We start from the raw sequence: 15,982 nt of genomic DNA, 5'->3' as shown, positions 1-15,982 counted from the left end.
TGTTGCAAAATCCGCTAAATAAATTCACTTTATAAATAAATTCACTTTATTGTTGAGATCAGTATAAGTATAAGTATATATACTCTTTTGATCCCGTGAGGGAAATTTGGTCTCTGCATTTATCCCAATCCGTGAATTAGTGAAACACACACAGCACACAGTGTACACACAGTGAGGTGAAGCACACACTAATCCCGGCGCAGTGAGCTGCCTGCATCAACAGCGGCGCTCGGGGAGCAGTGAGGGGTTAGGTGCCTTGCTCAAGGGCACTTCAGCCGTGCCTACTGGCATGGGTGGATTATGAACTTTCGGGCCCCTGGGCCCAGATGTATTAAAGGCTCCCCACTTATTGTTGTATATGTGGGAGGGGGGGTTTGGGGGTCCTCCCCCAGAAATGTTTCAATTTTTTAGATGTGATTTCCTGGTGCATTTTGGGGATGGCCAATACTAAATTTTATCAGATTCATAGCCTTCATCCTGATTTGTTGATATTGAGGCAATGATTCCATGCAAAGGCTTGGGCTCCAGGGCCCCCTGACCCCTTGGGCCCCTGGGCCTGGGCCCGGTAGCCCGTGCAGTAATCCATCCCTGCCTACTGGTTGGGGTTCGAACCGGCAACCCTCCGGTTACAGGTCCGAAGTGTTAACCAGTAGGCCACAGCTGCCCCTCGCCCTGGGCAAACAACCTTCTTGATCATTGTATCACACCTGCCAGGTAAGATCAGACATGTTAAGTTTTTAACCGTGTAACCTACACTGATCCAGCTCTGCCAAAATCCTCACTGGTAGCTTACAGTACAGTGGTGTGTGGGAGGGGGAGTGGCTAGCTGCGAAAGCCAATGTGCTTCTTTTACCGATATATTTAACGATATCTTTTGCATTTCTTATTCAAACAACGTCAAATTTGGCACTGCACTTACTCATGGCCATAGCAAGACCCCTGCCAAATTTCCCTCACGGGATCAAAAAAGTATATATACTTATACTATATACTTATACTGCCAAGTTTGAAATCAGTCTGACAAACGGTCAGCGAGATATGCGTGCCACAGACATCCAGACACACAGACGCTTCTTGCATTATAGATAGATGTAGAACACACATAAGATGTGGGATATAGAATGCAGTCTTTACAGTACAACAAGTAAATAAAATACAACATGAAACCTCTGTATAGGTTTGCTCTATATTAAATGCCTATAGATATAAAATCTTGGATGTGAATGAACAGCATTAAATGTATGTTGACCTATAATGAGAACAGTGTCTGTGTTAAAGTTGGCCAGGCTGGAGACATACAGGCTAGCAGTAATATGTCCAGAATGTGAGAGCTGTGTGTGGATCCTGCCAGCACCTCTTCACTAATTGGCCCAGTCACATTTTCACACAGTTTCTAAACCTGTTACTGCTTTACATGCAAACACACAGTTTAGAGGAACGGACTGCACTGCGTAACTGTTCAAGGAGTCTATAGGCTAGAGTTGGGACAAAGACTGCAAGGAGAGGAACAGTCTTACATACTTATCAGGTGAGTTATGAGTTTTGAGTAGGCTAGTTATGGGAGATGCATTTGACCTGTTTGTTGTTAAAAAAGCTTTTAGAACGATGGTAGCTTTGCTTAATGCGACATGAAAATAAATAGTTTTAAATGTGTTGCACGGTCAAACGATTGTTTACTATTATTTGTTATGTAGCCTAGGCCTATTTAAGTTATCAAAGTAGCTTGATAAACAGAATAAATTGGCAAATCAACAAAACATAATCATAATCATCCTGTAATGATTAATGTGTTGATGACTGTGCTAACATTAAGATAAACTCTGTTCTTTTCAAAATGAGAAATAGCTTGTCAATCGTCATATTTTGTCTGAGACTTAAATAGGCCAGCAACAATCTGGTACTTTTATAACTTGGAACGTAGCAAAACGGTCCACATTTGCCATGTTATGTTGAGGTAGCCAGAACGTTCCTGAAACGTTACATGAAAGTCTCGAGTGCAACGTAATTATGGGACTATTGATAAACGATTACCAAACGTCCACTAAAGGTGGACAAAATGTAACTCCATTTACGTCATGTGTTAGTAGGGATGTCGCCTAGAATTTAATAGAATAGAATAGGCCTATCCTAAATGTGCACATGACATTCAAAATCTCAGAAGAAAGAAGAGGTTAGTGTACCATTCTGACGTGTCCTAGTTAGGATTTTGGACCCACATTTTTGTGGAGGCACTTGGCTACTGAGTGAGGGGATAGGTCTAGGCCTATAAATGTGTTGGCTAATTGCGACGGCTGCTACGCGCAGGGCTTTGAACAACACACACCTGTGTTCAGACTCAGAGCAGAACGACTACCAGCTGGCCTAGACAACCTCGACTCCCGCAGCACCCGAATGTAGGCCTAATTTTTTTGCCTTCTGAAAACTGTCTTTCCCCTTTCCTACGGTCAATTCGCACGTCTCGTGTGATTTCGATAGTTATTTATTTCCAACAAGTCCGTAGAATTGCCACGTATGCTACACTTAGGCTGCGTTTTAAAATGAAGTAGGCCTAGGCATGCTTCAGAGAGGTAATCGTAACCTAATGAATTCGCACAGGAAAGGTTAATTTGAGCTTCAACTAAACCTAGCTTACTATCTAGGGCCACTCTCGCTTTGCTTTGTAACCTTTGTAACTTTCCATCAAAACCTCACTCTGAAACGCGCAGCTGGACAGCATGCCTCTCAACGCGGATGGTGACGTGGGCTACGGCAGCGTGAGTGCTGGGCCGGGGACGGTAGGCCTACCAGGGCTGGCGGGCAACATGGGTGGCACGGAGACGGTCCCCTTGCTCATGCCGGAGCCGGAGCCGGAGCCCGAACCGTACAGGTGGAAACCCCTAAGCAAGGAGGAGTTGGAGATTACCGCGGGCAGTCCGGGTTGGAAGAAATTCCGCTCCCGCCTGGTGATCCTGTTCTGGCTCACCTGGCTGGCCATGCTCGGTGCCTCCATCGCCATCATCGTGCAGAGCCCTCGCCCGGTGGCTCCCAAGCTGCGCTGGTGGCAGAAGGTGGTCTTCTACCGGCTGCAGCCGGCATTACTCATGGACTCCGAGGGCGGCGCTGTCGGCGGATTTGAGGGTGAGAGAACCAGCGTGCTGGGTCTTCAGTCGGAGAAACTGATGTGTTCATGGATAAATGAGAGCAATTAACTTAAAAATGTACAATTGCTTTAATATGTAGAGTGTGTTAAAATTGTAAGAGTTGGAACACAAACCCAACATACTGTATGATTCAACAACTGGTCCAGAATATAATTTGGTTTGAATTAGACCCCAATTGATGCACCCTTTTTAAATAAATAAATAAATTTTAAATAAATAAATAAATAAATGTACATTGTATTACCTGAATAATACAAATTAGTAGGTTAGGTGTTTTTATGGATAAGTAACTTTTCTTCCTGCATCTACCCACATGTAGTGATGCGTGAGCGGCTCCCGTATCTGAAGTCGGTGGGGGTTGGAGCGCTGATTCTGGAGGGGGTTTTCCCCAAGAGCATCTCCCCCTCCAACCTGACTGAGCTCAGTCACAACATCGGCACCATGCCCCAGTTCCAGCAGCTGCTCAAGGAGGGACACCATGCAGGTGTGTGGCTTATAGCCTGAACCGGCCCCTACAGTATAGACCCTTTCAACAAGAAAAACAAAAACAATGCTTGAACGTTCTATTTTGTTCCCAATCTACTTCCGCTTCATTAAGATAACATATGCAACTGAAGCCTTGTGGGAACAACTATGATGCTGATAATGGAACTCTCTTGAAACGGTCTATACCTACCCAGGGATGGGAAGGTGATTTGGCCCTATTCCAGCCCAAATACTGGCTAGAGATGATAAAGTGATAGCAGCCAGTCACCAGAGGTGGAAAAAGTATGAAAATATTGTACTCAAGTAAAAGTACCAATACCTTGATGAAATATTACTCAAGTACAAGGTAAAATACCGATCTGAAAATGTACTCAAATGTACTCACTCAAAAAGTAAAAAGTAGTTAATTTAAAATGTACTTTAAGTAAAAGTTACTTTAAAAGTTTTTTTTTTTTTTTGGGGGGAGAACAACCAGTTTTACCAAAGACTTTCTAATGAGGAGATGCAGCACTCAAAAAATCCTCCATAGTAATACATGGGGTTAGTTTGTAACGCCAATATGGCAGTTGTCTACACATCATATGTCTACACGTATCACAACCCTTCCGCGGCAAAACGTCGACATGTGAATACATTGAGCCAATCATGTGGTGTGTTGTGAATACATTGAGCCAATCATGTGGTGTGTTGTAAAATACATTGAGCCAATCATGTGGTGTGCTGTGAAGACATCGTGCCAATCATCTGTTGTGATCTCGCTGCTGGAGCAAGATTGGTGTCGTAAAGCCTTACGCACACGCATTTCTGCTGAAATAGATGCACGATAAGTGCCCAAAAACTGTTGCAATATGGCCGCCGAGTGGAGGTACTTGCGTGAAAAGGACGTTGAGAAATGGAGATCTATGTGAAAAATCACCGGAGTTCTCCTTTAAGTTTGAGCAGTTGCACTCATCCTTGGGTCATTTGCACTCATCCTTGGGTCACTTTGCAGTGAACAGTAATCCAGCACAACTGAAAAGCCCCTCACAGGCAGCTGAGGCAGGCAGGCCAATATTGAGTTGCAGAGTTTTTTTTATATTTGGAAACGAGCAGAAGGTTCAGCAGATTAAAGGGCGTCGTACTGGGGGAGGGGAAGTATAGGGCCCCAATGGAGGAGAGGGCCCGCGAAAATACAGGAATACAGGGGGCACAACTTTTTCACCAGGCATTAGTAATAACTCAGGTAATCCACACATAAAAACAAACAACTCCATAAGTAGAGTCATGTAATGAAGTGGAATAACACAGGGGAAAAGTATTAAACACGCTAAGAAAAAGCACTAAGGCAAGGAAAGGGAAGGAACGAGCTGGAATCTGTATAGAGAGTAGTTATCCTTCTCCTAGGCCTGAATCTATCTGTGCAAATTAATATAAGCTTGGTTAGTAGCCTACATATTGATGGGCTATAAAAAGGTTTTTCATTACCAAGGTGTCACACAAGAAACATTTCATGATGGATAAAAGCAAAAAGCTCTCCCAAGACCTTTGCAACCTTATTGTTGCAAAACATATCAATGAAACTGGTTACAGATGCATTTCAAAACATCAGAATCTTCCAGTAAGCAGCATGGGAGCCATTATCTGCAAGTGGAAGAAACATCACTGCATCATCAACCGGCCATGCACAGGATCTCGTAATATTTCTGACCAGGGAGTCAGAAGGATAGTCAATTCTAAGAGCCAAGGACCACTCGGAGAAAGCTTCAGAAAGACTTGAAGGCAGCCAATTCAATTAAATAGTTCTGGAAGTAACTAAAGATCAGGATTCACAAGAGGGACCCCTGGAATCTGTTTAGAACAATGGGCCAAAATCAGACCTGATACTGCGACCAATAAGTTTTGTCATACAGGAAATGTCTTGAAGCTGTCTTTACAAACAGGCTTTTCCACAAAGTATTGAAGAAATTTCAGTAGGCACGTTCAATCCTTTTTTTCTGTGTCATTCCACTTTAATACACAAAACTCTTATGTTTGGATTTTTTATATGTGTGTTAATATAATGTGTGGTGAAAATTTCGAATAGACTCACTGGAAGTTTAGGGTAATTACTGAAAAAAAATAAGCGTTCAATACTTATTTCCACCATATATTTATTTTACCTGAATATTTTAACTTCCAAATTAAGTGTCAAAATGAATGTCAGACGAAATTTAAAGTTTGACTGTTTTGTATACAAAATCCAGTCATAGTGAAAACTGTGTAAGGTCACTCTCACTCTCCCTTGCTAAAGAGCTAAATGGTTTAGTCCGCCTGCACGATTCAGAAGGTAGTCTATCTTTTGTTTATTTAGTTGAGCATAGCTAGTGGACCACTAATTGTTTTGCTGCTGGTGCAATGTCTTTCTCCAAGAAAGCCAAGTCAGGTTACTAAAAACAGGAAAAAGAGAGACATCAAAATGAGGGGAAACAACTGCTAATAAACTTCTTTCCAAAGAAAGGTGAGCACAAACGTCAAAACACGAAATCCCATGGTGTTTGCTTAAATATCTCCGCAATCATTAGTGCTAAAACGAACGGAGACAACCGATTGGAATAGGGGAAAATACACTTTCATAGGTTAGGCTAATCTGATGCATTTTCTGATCCAGTCCATCACTTTCAGAAAGACTGCATGGCGCCAGCCTCATTCATGTCCTGTTGTAGGCTACATACTGATCATTATCACTAGGCTAGTAGTTTAGCGCGCGATTTCTTTTTTTTTTTTTTCTCTCTCCCTTTCCGTTTTCGTTAGTCTTTTTTTTTTTTTTTTTTTTTTTTTTGTTACTCAAGTAATGGATGGGATTTTTGATGTCGCGAACTACAATACTTCACTCAAAATGTAATCAAGTAAAAATTAAAATACCGATTTTATAAACTACTTAAAAAATACAAAATACACAGAAAAACTACTCAATACAGTAACGTGAGAATGTATTTCGTTACTTTCCACCTCTGCCAGTCACTATAAGCCAATGAAGGGGGTGTATTTGGGGCTGTATAAGCTTTGTGATGGGAGATTAATTTGGGTCTATACCAGCCCTTATAGACTGGTTTCTTATTTACCAACATTACTAGATGCACACTTGCCGGTCACATTATAAACTTAAAACTAATAGGTTAGGGGGCCAGAGCCTCATGGAGAGATTTGTCATTAGAGGGCAAATTGGGCACTTGCCTGCCTCAAGAAGAACTTCTATGTTTGTTTCCTTTTACATGAAGTGAATTTGAATGTGAAATGCTTAAAAATGAGGATGAGAAAAGTTGTTTTAAATTAAAACAATAGGACCTTCATACATGCTCACACATGCACAAATATTAACATACACTATAGGCCTACTTGTGATCTAAAGTAAAGTAAAATGTAGGGTATATTTGTCTTTGTGCATGTGTGTGCAGGTATGAAGTTCCTATTGGACCTGTGTGATGTGGAGGTACTTGAACAGGAACCAGCAAACACATCGGAGGGCCTTTCTGACTCCTCAGGATACGTACAGGTGTGTGCAACTTGGATAACCTCTTCCCATGTGTACCTGGCCATGGATCTATGGTTTCGTTATAAAGTTTCTTCGTGTGTACCTGGCCAAAGATCTATGGTTTCATTATAAACTTTCCTCATATACCTTGCCAAGATATTTGGTTTCATTTGGGAAATGTCAGTCAGATGTATGAAACTGAGAATCAGGAACTGAATCAAATTAAATTACAAGCAAATTAACTAGCAAACAGATGGAAATACCTAGGCAAATAGCATTAACTGCTTCTTTTGAAATCCTCTCAGATCGGCGTTCCTTATCCAGGAGCGATTAGCCTGAATCCAGCTGTGGTGATGTCCAATCTGATGTGAATGCTAACCCTAGTGATGTAACTCTTTCTTTTGGTCTAGTACTCTTTGAAGTTTTGGCTGGAGCAGGGTGTCTCCGGTTTAGCAATATGCGATACAGATGCTGCCTACTCGGAGAAGGTAAAACCTCACTTCACATTACACATTTAGATGTGCAGTGAAAGAAAATGGTATCCAGTCTTTTTGCTCTTAGCACTTTATTTAGGCATGTTTTAGGCAAGCTTCCATTGACATTCATGAGCTACATGAATGTAGCTTGAATTCTTAATCCAAGATGGCGGCATGTGCACAACGCAAAGCTCAACGTCTCTCCACTGCATTTCATTGGCTCTGTACCTGTACTCTGTTAAATGACAATAAAGTTGAATCTAATCTAATCTAATCTAATCTAATGTTCTGAGCCAGATTTGGGCCAGGTCTCTTATTAACTAAAGTAACATGACTGTTATTTAGCAGACACATTTATCCAAAGTAACATGGACTCGCAACGGTGGGTTTGGGATGCCAAACTGGGCTGCCCGATTGCCCAGCTGCTCCGCCACGGCTCCCGCATGCCTTCACCTCTTCTGATGGGATGCTGGGTGGGTGGGACAGGCCTACTGTATGCAATGACTGTGCTGTGATTTATCCTGCCTGTTAGACTCTGATGGAGTGGAAGGCCTTGCTGCAGCAGTTCAGTGAGCAAGACAACGAACGGTACTTATTTCACCTCTATGGAGACACTCGAGTGTGTGTGTGTGTGTGTCCGTGTCCTCTGCATAACTTCCGAACTCTTTGTCCAAACGACAGAGCACAAGTGAGGGCCTTGTTGGGTTTGACGTGAAAAATCAAGGATTAAAAACAATCTCTGTGTTGTGTGGATCTCTCAACCTCACTTGTGTCTCTCCACATGGAAGAGTTCTGGTGGTGATGGAAACGATGGACAGCTTTGTGGCGTCGAACGTGTCCAGTGGGGGGGTGAACGCGTCGCTGGTGGAGCTGACGACCAGGCCACTGCTGCCCCCCTCCGCCCACCCCCTCTCAGCCGCCGAGGTGGCCAGCGTGGTGGAGGAGGGCCTGCAGACCCCCCGGACAGAGTGGCCCAGCTGGACGGTGGGTAGTGGTCGAGAAAATAACAGTAACACAAGATGTTAATATGTAAATAGCAAATACACTAATATAAATATATATGTAAATATATTAATTAATATGTAAATAGCAAGTATGTATGTATACGTATGTATATGATGAAAATAATAATAAAAAAACAGTAACAGAGTTGTGTTCAGATATGGCAGAGGAACATTCTTGTTGATTGCCTGGTTGCTCGACATGTTTGTTAAATGTTTATACCAAATTAACATACCGTACACATTCAAGTTCAAAGAAGAACAGGAACCAGGAATATTCACCAGTGGCAAAATGTTAGGCTAAACATAACACAAAGGGGGATTAGTTGTATCATGGGGTATCTGATCTCATGTTATTCACATTATGGAGAGGTTGTGCCCTAATTTAGGCTCTATCACTGTGTGTTTTGTGTGTGTGTGTGTGTGTGTGTGTGTTAGGTGGGAGGGCCTGTGTCTCCAGAGCTGCAGAGGATCTCCATGGTGCTGTTGATGACCCTGCCAGGAACCCCGGTGGTCAGTGATGGTGAGGAGGTCACCCCAGCAGAGGTGAGTCACCCACTTTCCTCAAATAGTCTGGTTGCCCCCTACAGGCCAAAATGAGTAATGCAACATGTGCAAAGCGATTCAGTGAGAAGTGGGAGTTTTCTGTGGGGGCTTCAGAGGCTGGGATGCTGTGATAGTTTTGAGAGAGTCTCAAATGTAATGTGCTATTTCTCCCTCTCCCACCCCATCCCCCTCCAGAACGCCACAGTGAATGCCATTGGAGATGAGATTTTCATACAGGTGAGTTCACGACTTCAGTTGCAGGTAAGAGGCCAGTGCGGAGTGATCCTGCGGACTTAGCTATAAGTCAGCATATGCTTAAAGCAAAATCAGTCAACTTTGCCTGGACTGTCTGAAAGCATTTTTGCCAAGCATCACACTAAGCTTCTCATCCCCCCCCCCCCTTCTGTTGAGAAAAAAAGTATTTTTACATGTCCTGTGCAGCCTTTTAATGGCTGTGTGAAGATGCACCCAAAACAAGTAAACGATTATTAAATGTACAGAAGGGAAACGCAGACAAAACCCCACCTGTCCCGACAGCTGTCAAGTTAAGACCATGTTTGTGCTGTCAGCATCTACCATATCTACTCTCTGGCTTTCCCAGGTGTGCAGGTGTGTTTACCTTTCTGTTTAGCCCAGGATTATGGGCCTGGTGTCATGAACAGGACGGCTGTACAGACCCTTTCATCAATAAAAACAATGCTTGAATGTTCTATTTGGGCCCCAATCTACTTCCTCTGCATTAAGATAACATATGGAATGTTAAAACGGAAGTCTTGTGGGGCCAACTATGATGCTGATAATGGAACTCTCTTGAAAGGGTCCACAAGTGCAGTGTTTGTCAGTGGTTGCCCCAAGGGCAATATGTCTGGCGTATGTTTAGCTTTTCGTTCAGCTGCAACTCCAGAGAAATGAGAAATGGAGACAGGCTCTTTTCACAAAACAAAAACAAAACCAGCTGGCAGAGCGAGTACTGTGTTATCAGACTCTCTTTTGCAAGCAACCAAGAGACCCCTTAGTGAGATTCCAGTTTTTGTCTTGACATGAGAACCCAAGAGTGAAGAATTGGCTGCCCTCCTAGTCCTCATGTTGTGAGTGACCTAAATAAAAGATAACGACAAACATTCAAAGTCGTAAGCACATTAATTAGATTGCATCAATGTCTCTCATGGCCTCCAAACTCTGCACCCACAGTCTGTTACCCTGGAAATCCAGAGTTCTCGCGAAAGCACAATGGAATTGTCTCTGCGAGACACTCTGGCAATGAGCAATGATGCACGTTACTTTTTCCCCTTGCATATGGGGAACCAGCTAAACTGATGAAGACGGCGCTGCAACGTTGGAGACAGTACACATTGGTCGTAGTGTTATCCCATTGCATGTTTAATTATTACATTCTCTCTCTCTCTCTCTCTCTCTCTCTCTCTCTCTCTCTCTCTCTCTCTCTCTCTCTCTCTCTCTCTCTCTCTCTCTCTCTCTCTCTCTCTCTCTCTCTCTCTCTCTCTCTCTCTCTCTCTCTAGGATGAAGGGAAGAAATGGCGTTCCGCGATTGGTCTGTTCCAGTCCCTGAGTGAAATGCGCGCTCGGGAGGAGGCTCTCCTGTTCGGCAGCTTCACCTTCCTCTCCTTCAACGCCTCCACCTCTACCTCGCCCACGCCCCCGCTGGCCTTCCTGCGCTCGTGGGGCTGCGTCCACTTCCTGGTTCTGCTCAACCTGGGCACCGAGCCCCACGCGCTTTCTCCTGATTGGGCACCCAGCCTGCCCGAGGGCGGGGTGTTTGTCACCAGCACCGGAATGGACCGCTTGGGCGCCGTCTCCCTGGAGACGCTGAGCTTGCGGCCTCATGAGGCCATTGTGATTAAACTGTTTGAGGGCGGGAGCTACTCCTAAAAGCCTGCCCTGTGATTGGTGGAGACGAGGCACAAGATTTATTTAAAATACAATTATTGGACACATGGGGTGGGGAAATGCATTGAAGAGATTCTAAAGTGAAATAAAGTGTGATTGCACTGGTAACATCTCAGTGTGCTTTTGACATTATCCAGCAGGTGGCGTCAAACATGCTTTTATTGCCAAGAGGCTGCACTTGCAACGTGTGAGTGTGTGTGTGTGAGAAAAAAAAAATTTTGAAGAAAAGCATCTGGCTTTCTTCTTTCTATATTTCTATTCTTTCATTTATTAATTCATTTTAGCTGTTAATGATGTACTTTCATTTAAGTGTGTGTGTGTGTGTGTGTGTGTGTGTGTGTGTGTGAAATACCTGACAGTGATTGTGAAATATGTCTGAGGGCTAACTGGTACTGAGGTAAATGGGAGCATGTGGACACTTGCTGCATATCAGTGATGTGATGCTGTCCCATGTGAACTCCACACAGAATCTTATTTCAAAACATTTGGCGGAAGTCCTCTATGCTTCAAGGGCTTGATGATGGATGTTCCTCTAGCACTGCTTGCTACATGTTTTGTACAAAGCAGACAATTGTGTGTTTGAGAGGTAGGGGTGGGGGGATCTCTTTGGCATTTGTGTGTGTGTGGGGGTGGACAGGCTACATTAAATCTGTCAACTAATTTTCCACTCGCGCGCGCGCGCGCGCACACTCACACACATGTTGAGCATTGTTCATCCAAGGTCTTTGGCCTCCTCTTATCTTACCGCAGCCAATCACCTGGACTGAGCAGCTCATGTCCAACTGTAACAAACAAACACACACTCCGGACAGGCTCTCAGAGCTGACAGTCATGGCAAAACTCTTTCACAGGTGCTCCCTGCATGTGTATGATACGGCGCATCAGAGGACAGAGGGTTTACAGATTATAGCCATGGAGAGGAGATCAAAGACAGATGGTCACTGAGGTTATCGCAAGTCAAGGACCAGAAATAAACTTGTATCAAACGTTATTTGATGAACATTATATGCTTGAACGTGTAATTGAAATTGGGAAAAGGAGTGTGTTATAGAACTAAATTGCCTGTTGTGGTGTCTTCAATATAGAACTCAAGTCTGTCTCGGTCTGTAACCGTCTGTGTTTTCAATTGTGTCTCCTTATTTGTAAGCTATATGCTTATTTTGCATGAACATGGATACACCATATTAGCCTAACAGTTAATGGTTAAAGAATTTTGAAACATAAAAAAAAAATGAAAAGGTTATTATGAACTTCACCTTAATGTGGGAATAACTGGTGGGAAGTGGGGGGAAGAGTTTGCTAACAGAACTGCCCAGTTGTGGGCTTGTCACAACGTTGTAGTTCATTTGTTTATATCCAAAAATGTTAATGTGAACTTAGGAATTTGCCGTTATTGTCACTTGAAAGCAGCAAATGCAGTAGTTTATTTAAGAATATAGTGAGCGTATGTTTTAACCTTTGTTGTGCCATCCATGTTTTTCACACATCCCGACAGCAAAGCACATGAAAGCTCACAGTCGGAAAAACGACTCAATCACGCAACTACAGTACGAGTGCATAACTAAGCATGTCTAACATGGGTGATGTGGCCTTGCAGTGAGGAGGTGGTGACCTTTATTGAGAAATAGAATTGACTACATGAGAATGACCATAAAATAGACAAGATATCGATAGAAAAATATTATTTGATGAATTCTCTGCTTTTATTTGTAGATGAAACATTTTGGGAAAAGGAGTGTTTTATAGAAATAAATTGCATGTTGTGGGCTGCCACATTACATGAGATCAGATCCCTGATAGGACACTTAGAGCAGTTTTAAGCTTGTCTGAAAGATGGGAAGTGATGAGGCTTGTTGAGATATCTGGTGACCGCACACTGGTGATGGGTGGGCTAAAGCAGTTCATGTGTTGGTCATGTCATTATGTTTCATGAAGCATTTTAGCAAACTTGTGTAAGTCGCTAATTTCTGCACCACCTCCAGAGTAATTTTGATGCTCATATTAGGGGAGATGAATTTCTCCCCCTTGGTCTTCCTACTAGCTCCAACTACTCACCAGTATGACGGGAGGACACTTTTTAGAAGTGTTTGTTTTTAGGATCTTTTTCCACAGCAATGAAAACACAGGGGGCTTTTGAGAGGTTGTGACAGTGAATTACACAACTATACTACTATAGGCCTAGTAGTAGTAGTAGCAAAAGTAGTACAAAAACCTTTAGGTTCTCCCAGTCTGCTGTTTCATGGCTGCTGCTGATATGGTAGCCCCTTTGAACCCCAATAATCTGATCCACTGGTCTCCCCCATGCCCAGTTATCTGGTGGCCTTATCACACTTCACACTGGGACCAGTCTGAGTGCTTTCCTTGGACAGCATTGTCAGTAAAACGCCTCAGAGTTGTGCTTTTATCTCAGACTGTCCTGAGACCCCCCCACAATTTACCTCGGCCCTGATTTAACACCAGGGTCAGACTGACGTACACAGCTGTCTGTCTGAGGCATTCTCTGGACACCAGGGTTTTACCGGAGAAGCACTGTGGCTATGTGTTCGCCAGGAAATGAAATCGAAATCTATGAAATCGAAAAGCAGCCGCTAATGGTGTGTGTGTGTGTGTGTGTGTGTGTGTGTGTGTGTGTGTATTAGTGCTTGTGTGTGCGAGGGGCAGTCTTAATGCATCACAGCGAAGTGGACCAGTATTCAGTCTCCACGTCTGCCCTTCTGAGGAACTTCCCTAGTCAGCAGCTTCCCAGCAGCCCAGCATGATGGAGACTTCCGCCCAGCATGTCATTGGACCTCAGTGTCTTTTCACCCAGCTTTCACCCCTTCACACACACACACACACATGTACACTCATACAAACATGCATACACTTGCACAATTGTGGCGTGCTCGCTGTGACTCACTGTGAGTGCTGCTTTCACCCCTCTTTCCCAATGGACACATTCCCATACATTACACATCTGGGAACTTTTGCTACAAAGTTGTGAATTTGCTACACGTCCGTGGCGCGCCTCCTTTTCGGGGAAAGCAGACCCTGACTGCAAGCCGTCTTTCCCATTGGAATCAATTATATGATGCTAGTTTGCTTTCCCATCGGAATCAATTGATATGATGCCAGCCGTCTTTCCCATCAGAATCAATGATATGATGCTAGTTTGCTTACCATCGGATTCAATGATATGATGCCAGCTTGCTTTCCCATTGGAATCAATGATATAATGCTAGTTTGCTTTCCCATCGGATTCAATGATATGATGCTAGCTTGCTTTCCCATTGTAATCAATGATATGATGCTAGCTTGCTTTCCCATCGGATTCAATGATATGATGCTAGCTTGCTTTCCCATCGGATTCAATGATATGATGCTAGCTTGCTTTCCCATTGGAATCAATGATATGATGCTAGCTTGCTTTCCCCGAAAAAGGGGTGTATTGCAGAGAAATGTCTATGTATGACGGATGTGCCGGTTGGACTTTGAGGGGTTTGTCTATTCACTCCTATGCATTCTCCTGTTTCCCAACATACACATTCTCATCGTCCCTTTCCCAACATTCAGCGATTCACCACCAACATTCTCAATCTGAACGGAGAAAGAAAACATTCCTTCTCTTTTTATCTTTTTGTTTTCTCTCATTTTCTCGTTTTCTCTCAGGGAGAGGGTGGTGTACAGGTCAGGGTTGACATTTACAACAGTGCAGTGAACCAGAGAAGTGCTTCCACATGTTCCACAAAGCCCCCCAACACACATATATGAACACAAGACACAGACACACACACACACACACACACACATGAAAATCTACCCTTACTCTACCCCCCTCTCTCTCTCACACACACACACACACACACACACACACACTCACTCTCTCTTCTATATATATATATCTGTCTCTCTGTGTATTGGCCATTCCATGTCTCTTTTGTAGTGTCTCTTTTCTACCCCCTCCCCCATTTCCACATTCAAATACATCAGCTCCCTATTCCTCTTCATCCCACTCTTCATCTTCCCCTCTCCCTGCCAGAAGAACATGACTGGAAAGGCGAACTACGCGGTAACTTACCGGTTGGCACTAGTTCCCCTGTGACGTGCATTTAATCAGTGCACCAGGTCCCATTCATCAACACATCAACACGAGAGTGAGAATGAGGGCAAGCAGGGAACACTCTGCATAGTCTGTCTGCCTCTTCACCCCCTCCATGTTTGGATACTGTCTGTCCACTAGTCACTTTTTACCACTTTCTGCCTCACTGTTTGCATGCTATATTAGCACATTAGCACATGCATAACCCCTCCCTCCATGCCACAGCCGAACTGTGGCCACACTTATACCTTTTCTTAAAATGGTTATATATATATAGATATATAAATGTATAGACTTATTCTTGCACTGTTGCACTGTTGGACTTACTCACCCTGCTGGCATTTCAACATTGATTCAACGGTTAATAACCGTTATAAACGTTTAAAAAAAAAATGTTATAACGGGTGAATCAACGTTGAATTATGTGTTGGATTTGCAAATTGAATCAACGTTGATATCGCAACATTATTTCAACATCCGCCATTTCAACATTGGTGCTGATTTCCTTGATTTCTTATTTTACAACCATTTGTCAACATTTTACAATTAGCATTAAAACAGTGTTTCAACATTGACACAACAACTGACATTATTTCACCTATAATTCAACATTGATTTTCTTGACCTTTTTACAACCAACATATCAACATACCCTTTTACAACCATTTAGCATTAAACATTGTTTCAACATGGTTTCAACATTCAACATTCAACATCAACAACTGACGTTATTTCCCCTATATTTCAACGTTGAAGGTCGGTCGTGTGCCGGCTGGGCATTTGCACTATCACCATGACCACTATCACCATTGCACTATCACCGTGACACTCACTCACACAGAGCACCTTACCTTACCTTA

At 43.3% G+C, this 15,982-nt stretch overlaps 1 protein-coding gene across 2 annotated transcripts; it reads left to right on the top strand.

Annotated features, from left to right (window-relative positions):
- The first annotated feature begins 1,434 nt into the window (after nt 1–1,434).
- Nucleotides 1,435–11,149, top strand: si:dkey-202g17.3 (4F2 cell-surface antigen heavy chain). 2 transcript variants are annotated; one of them, XM_048264988.1, is made up of 10 exons: nt 1,435–1,528; nt 2,706–3,117; nt 3,460–3,624; nt 7,040–7,137; nt 7,527–7,604; nt 8,125–8,180; nt 8,381–8,576; nt 9,032–9,139; nt 9,335–9,376; nt 10,658–11,149. In XM_048264988.1, the coding sequence occupies exons 2-10, from the start codon at nt 2,715–2,717 to the stop codon at nt 11,024–11,026; spliced, it is 1,515 nt and encodes a 504-aa protein (XP_048120945.1). In that variant the 5' UTR covers nt 1,435–1,528; nt 2,706–2,714; the 3' UTR covers nt 11,027–11,149. The 2 variants fall into 2 exon arrangements, with proteins under 2 accessions (XP_048120945.1, XP_048120944.1); XM_048264987.1 differs by lacking the exon at nt 1,435–1,528 and adding an exon at nt 2,303–2,393.
- The last annotated feature ends 4,833 nt before the right edge of the window (nt 11,150–15,982 follow it).

Source organism: Alosa alosa, chromosome 15, assembly GCF_017589495.1.
Source record: "Alosa alosa isolate M-15738 ecotype Scorff River chromosome 15, AALO_Geno_1.1, whole genome shotgun sequence".
NCBI classification, from domain to species: Eukaryota; Metazoa; Chordata; class Actinopteri; order Clupeiformes; family Clupeidae; genus Alosa; species Alosa alosa.
This window is presented reverse-complemented; position numbering and strand designations above follow the sequence as displayed.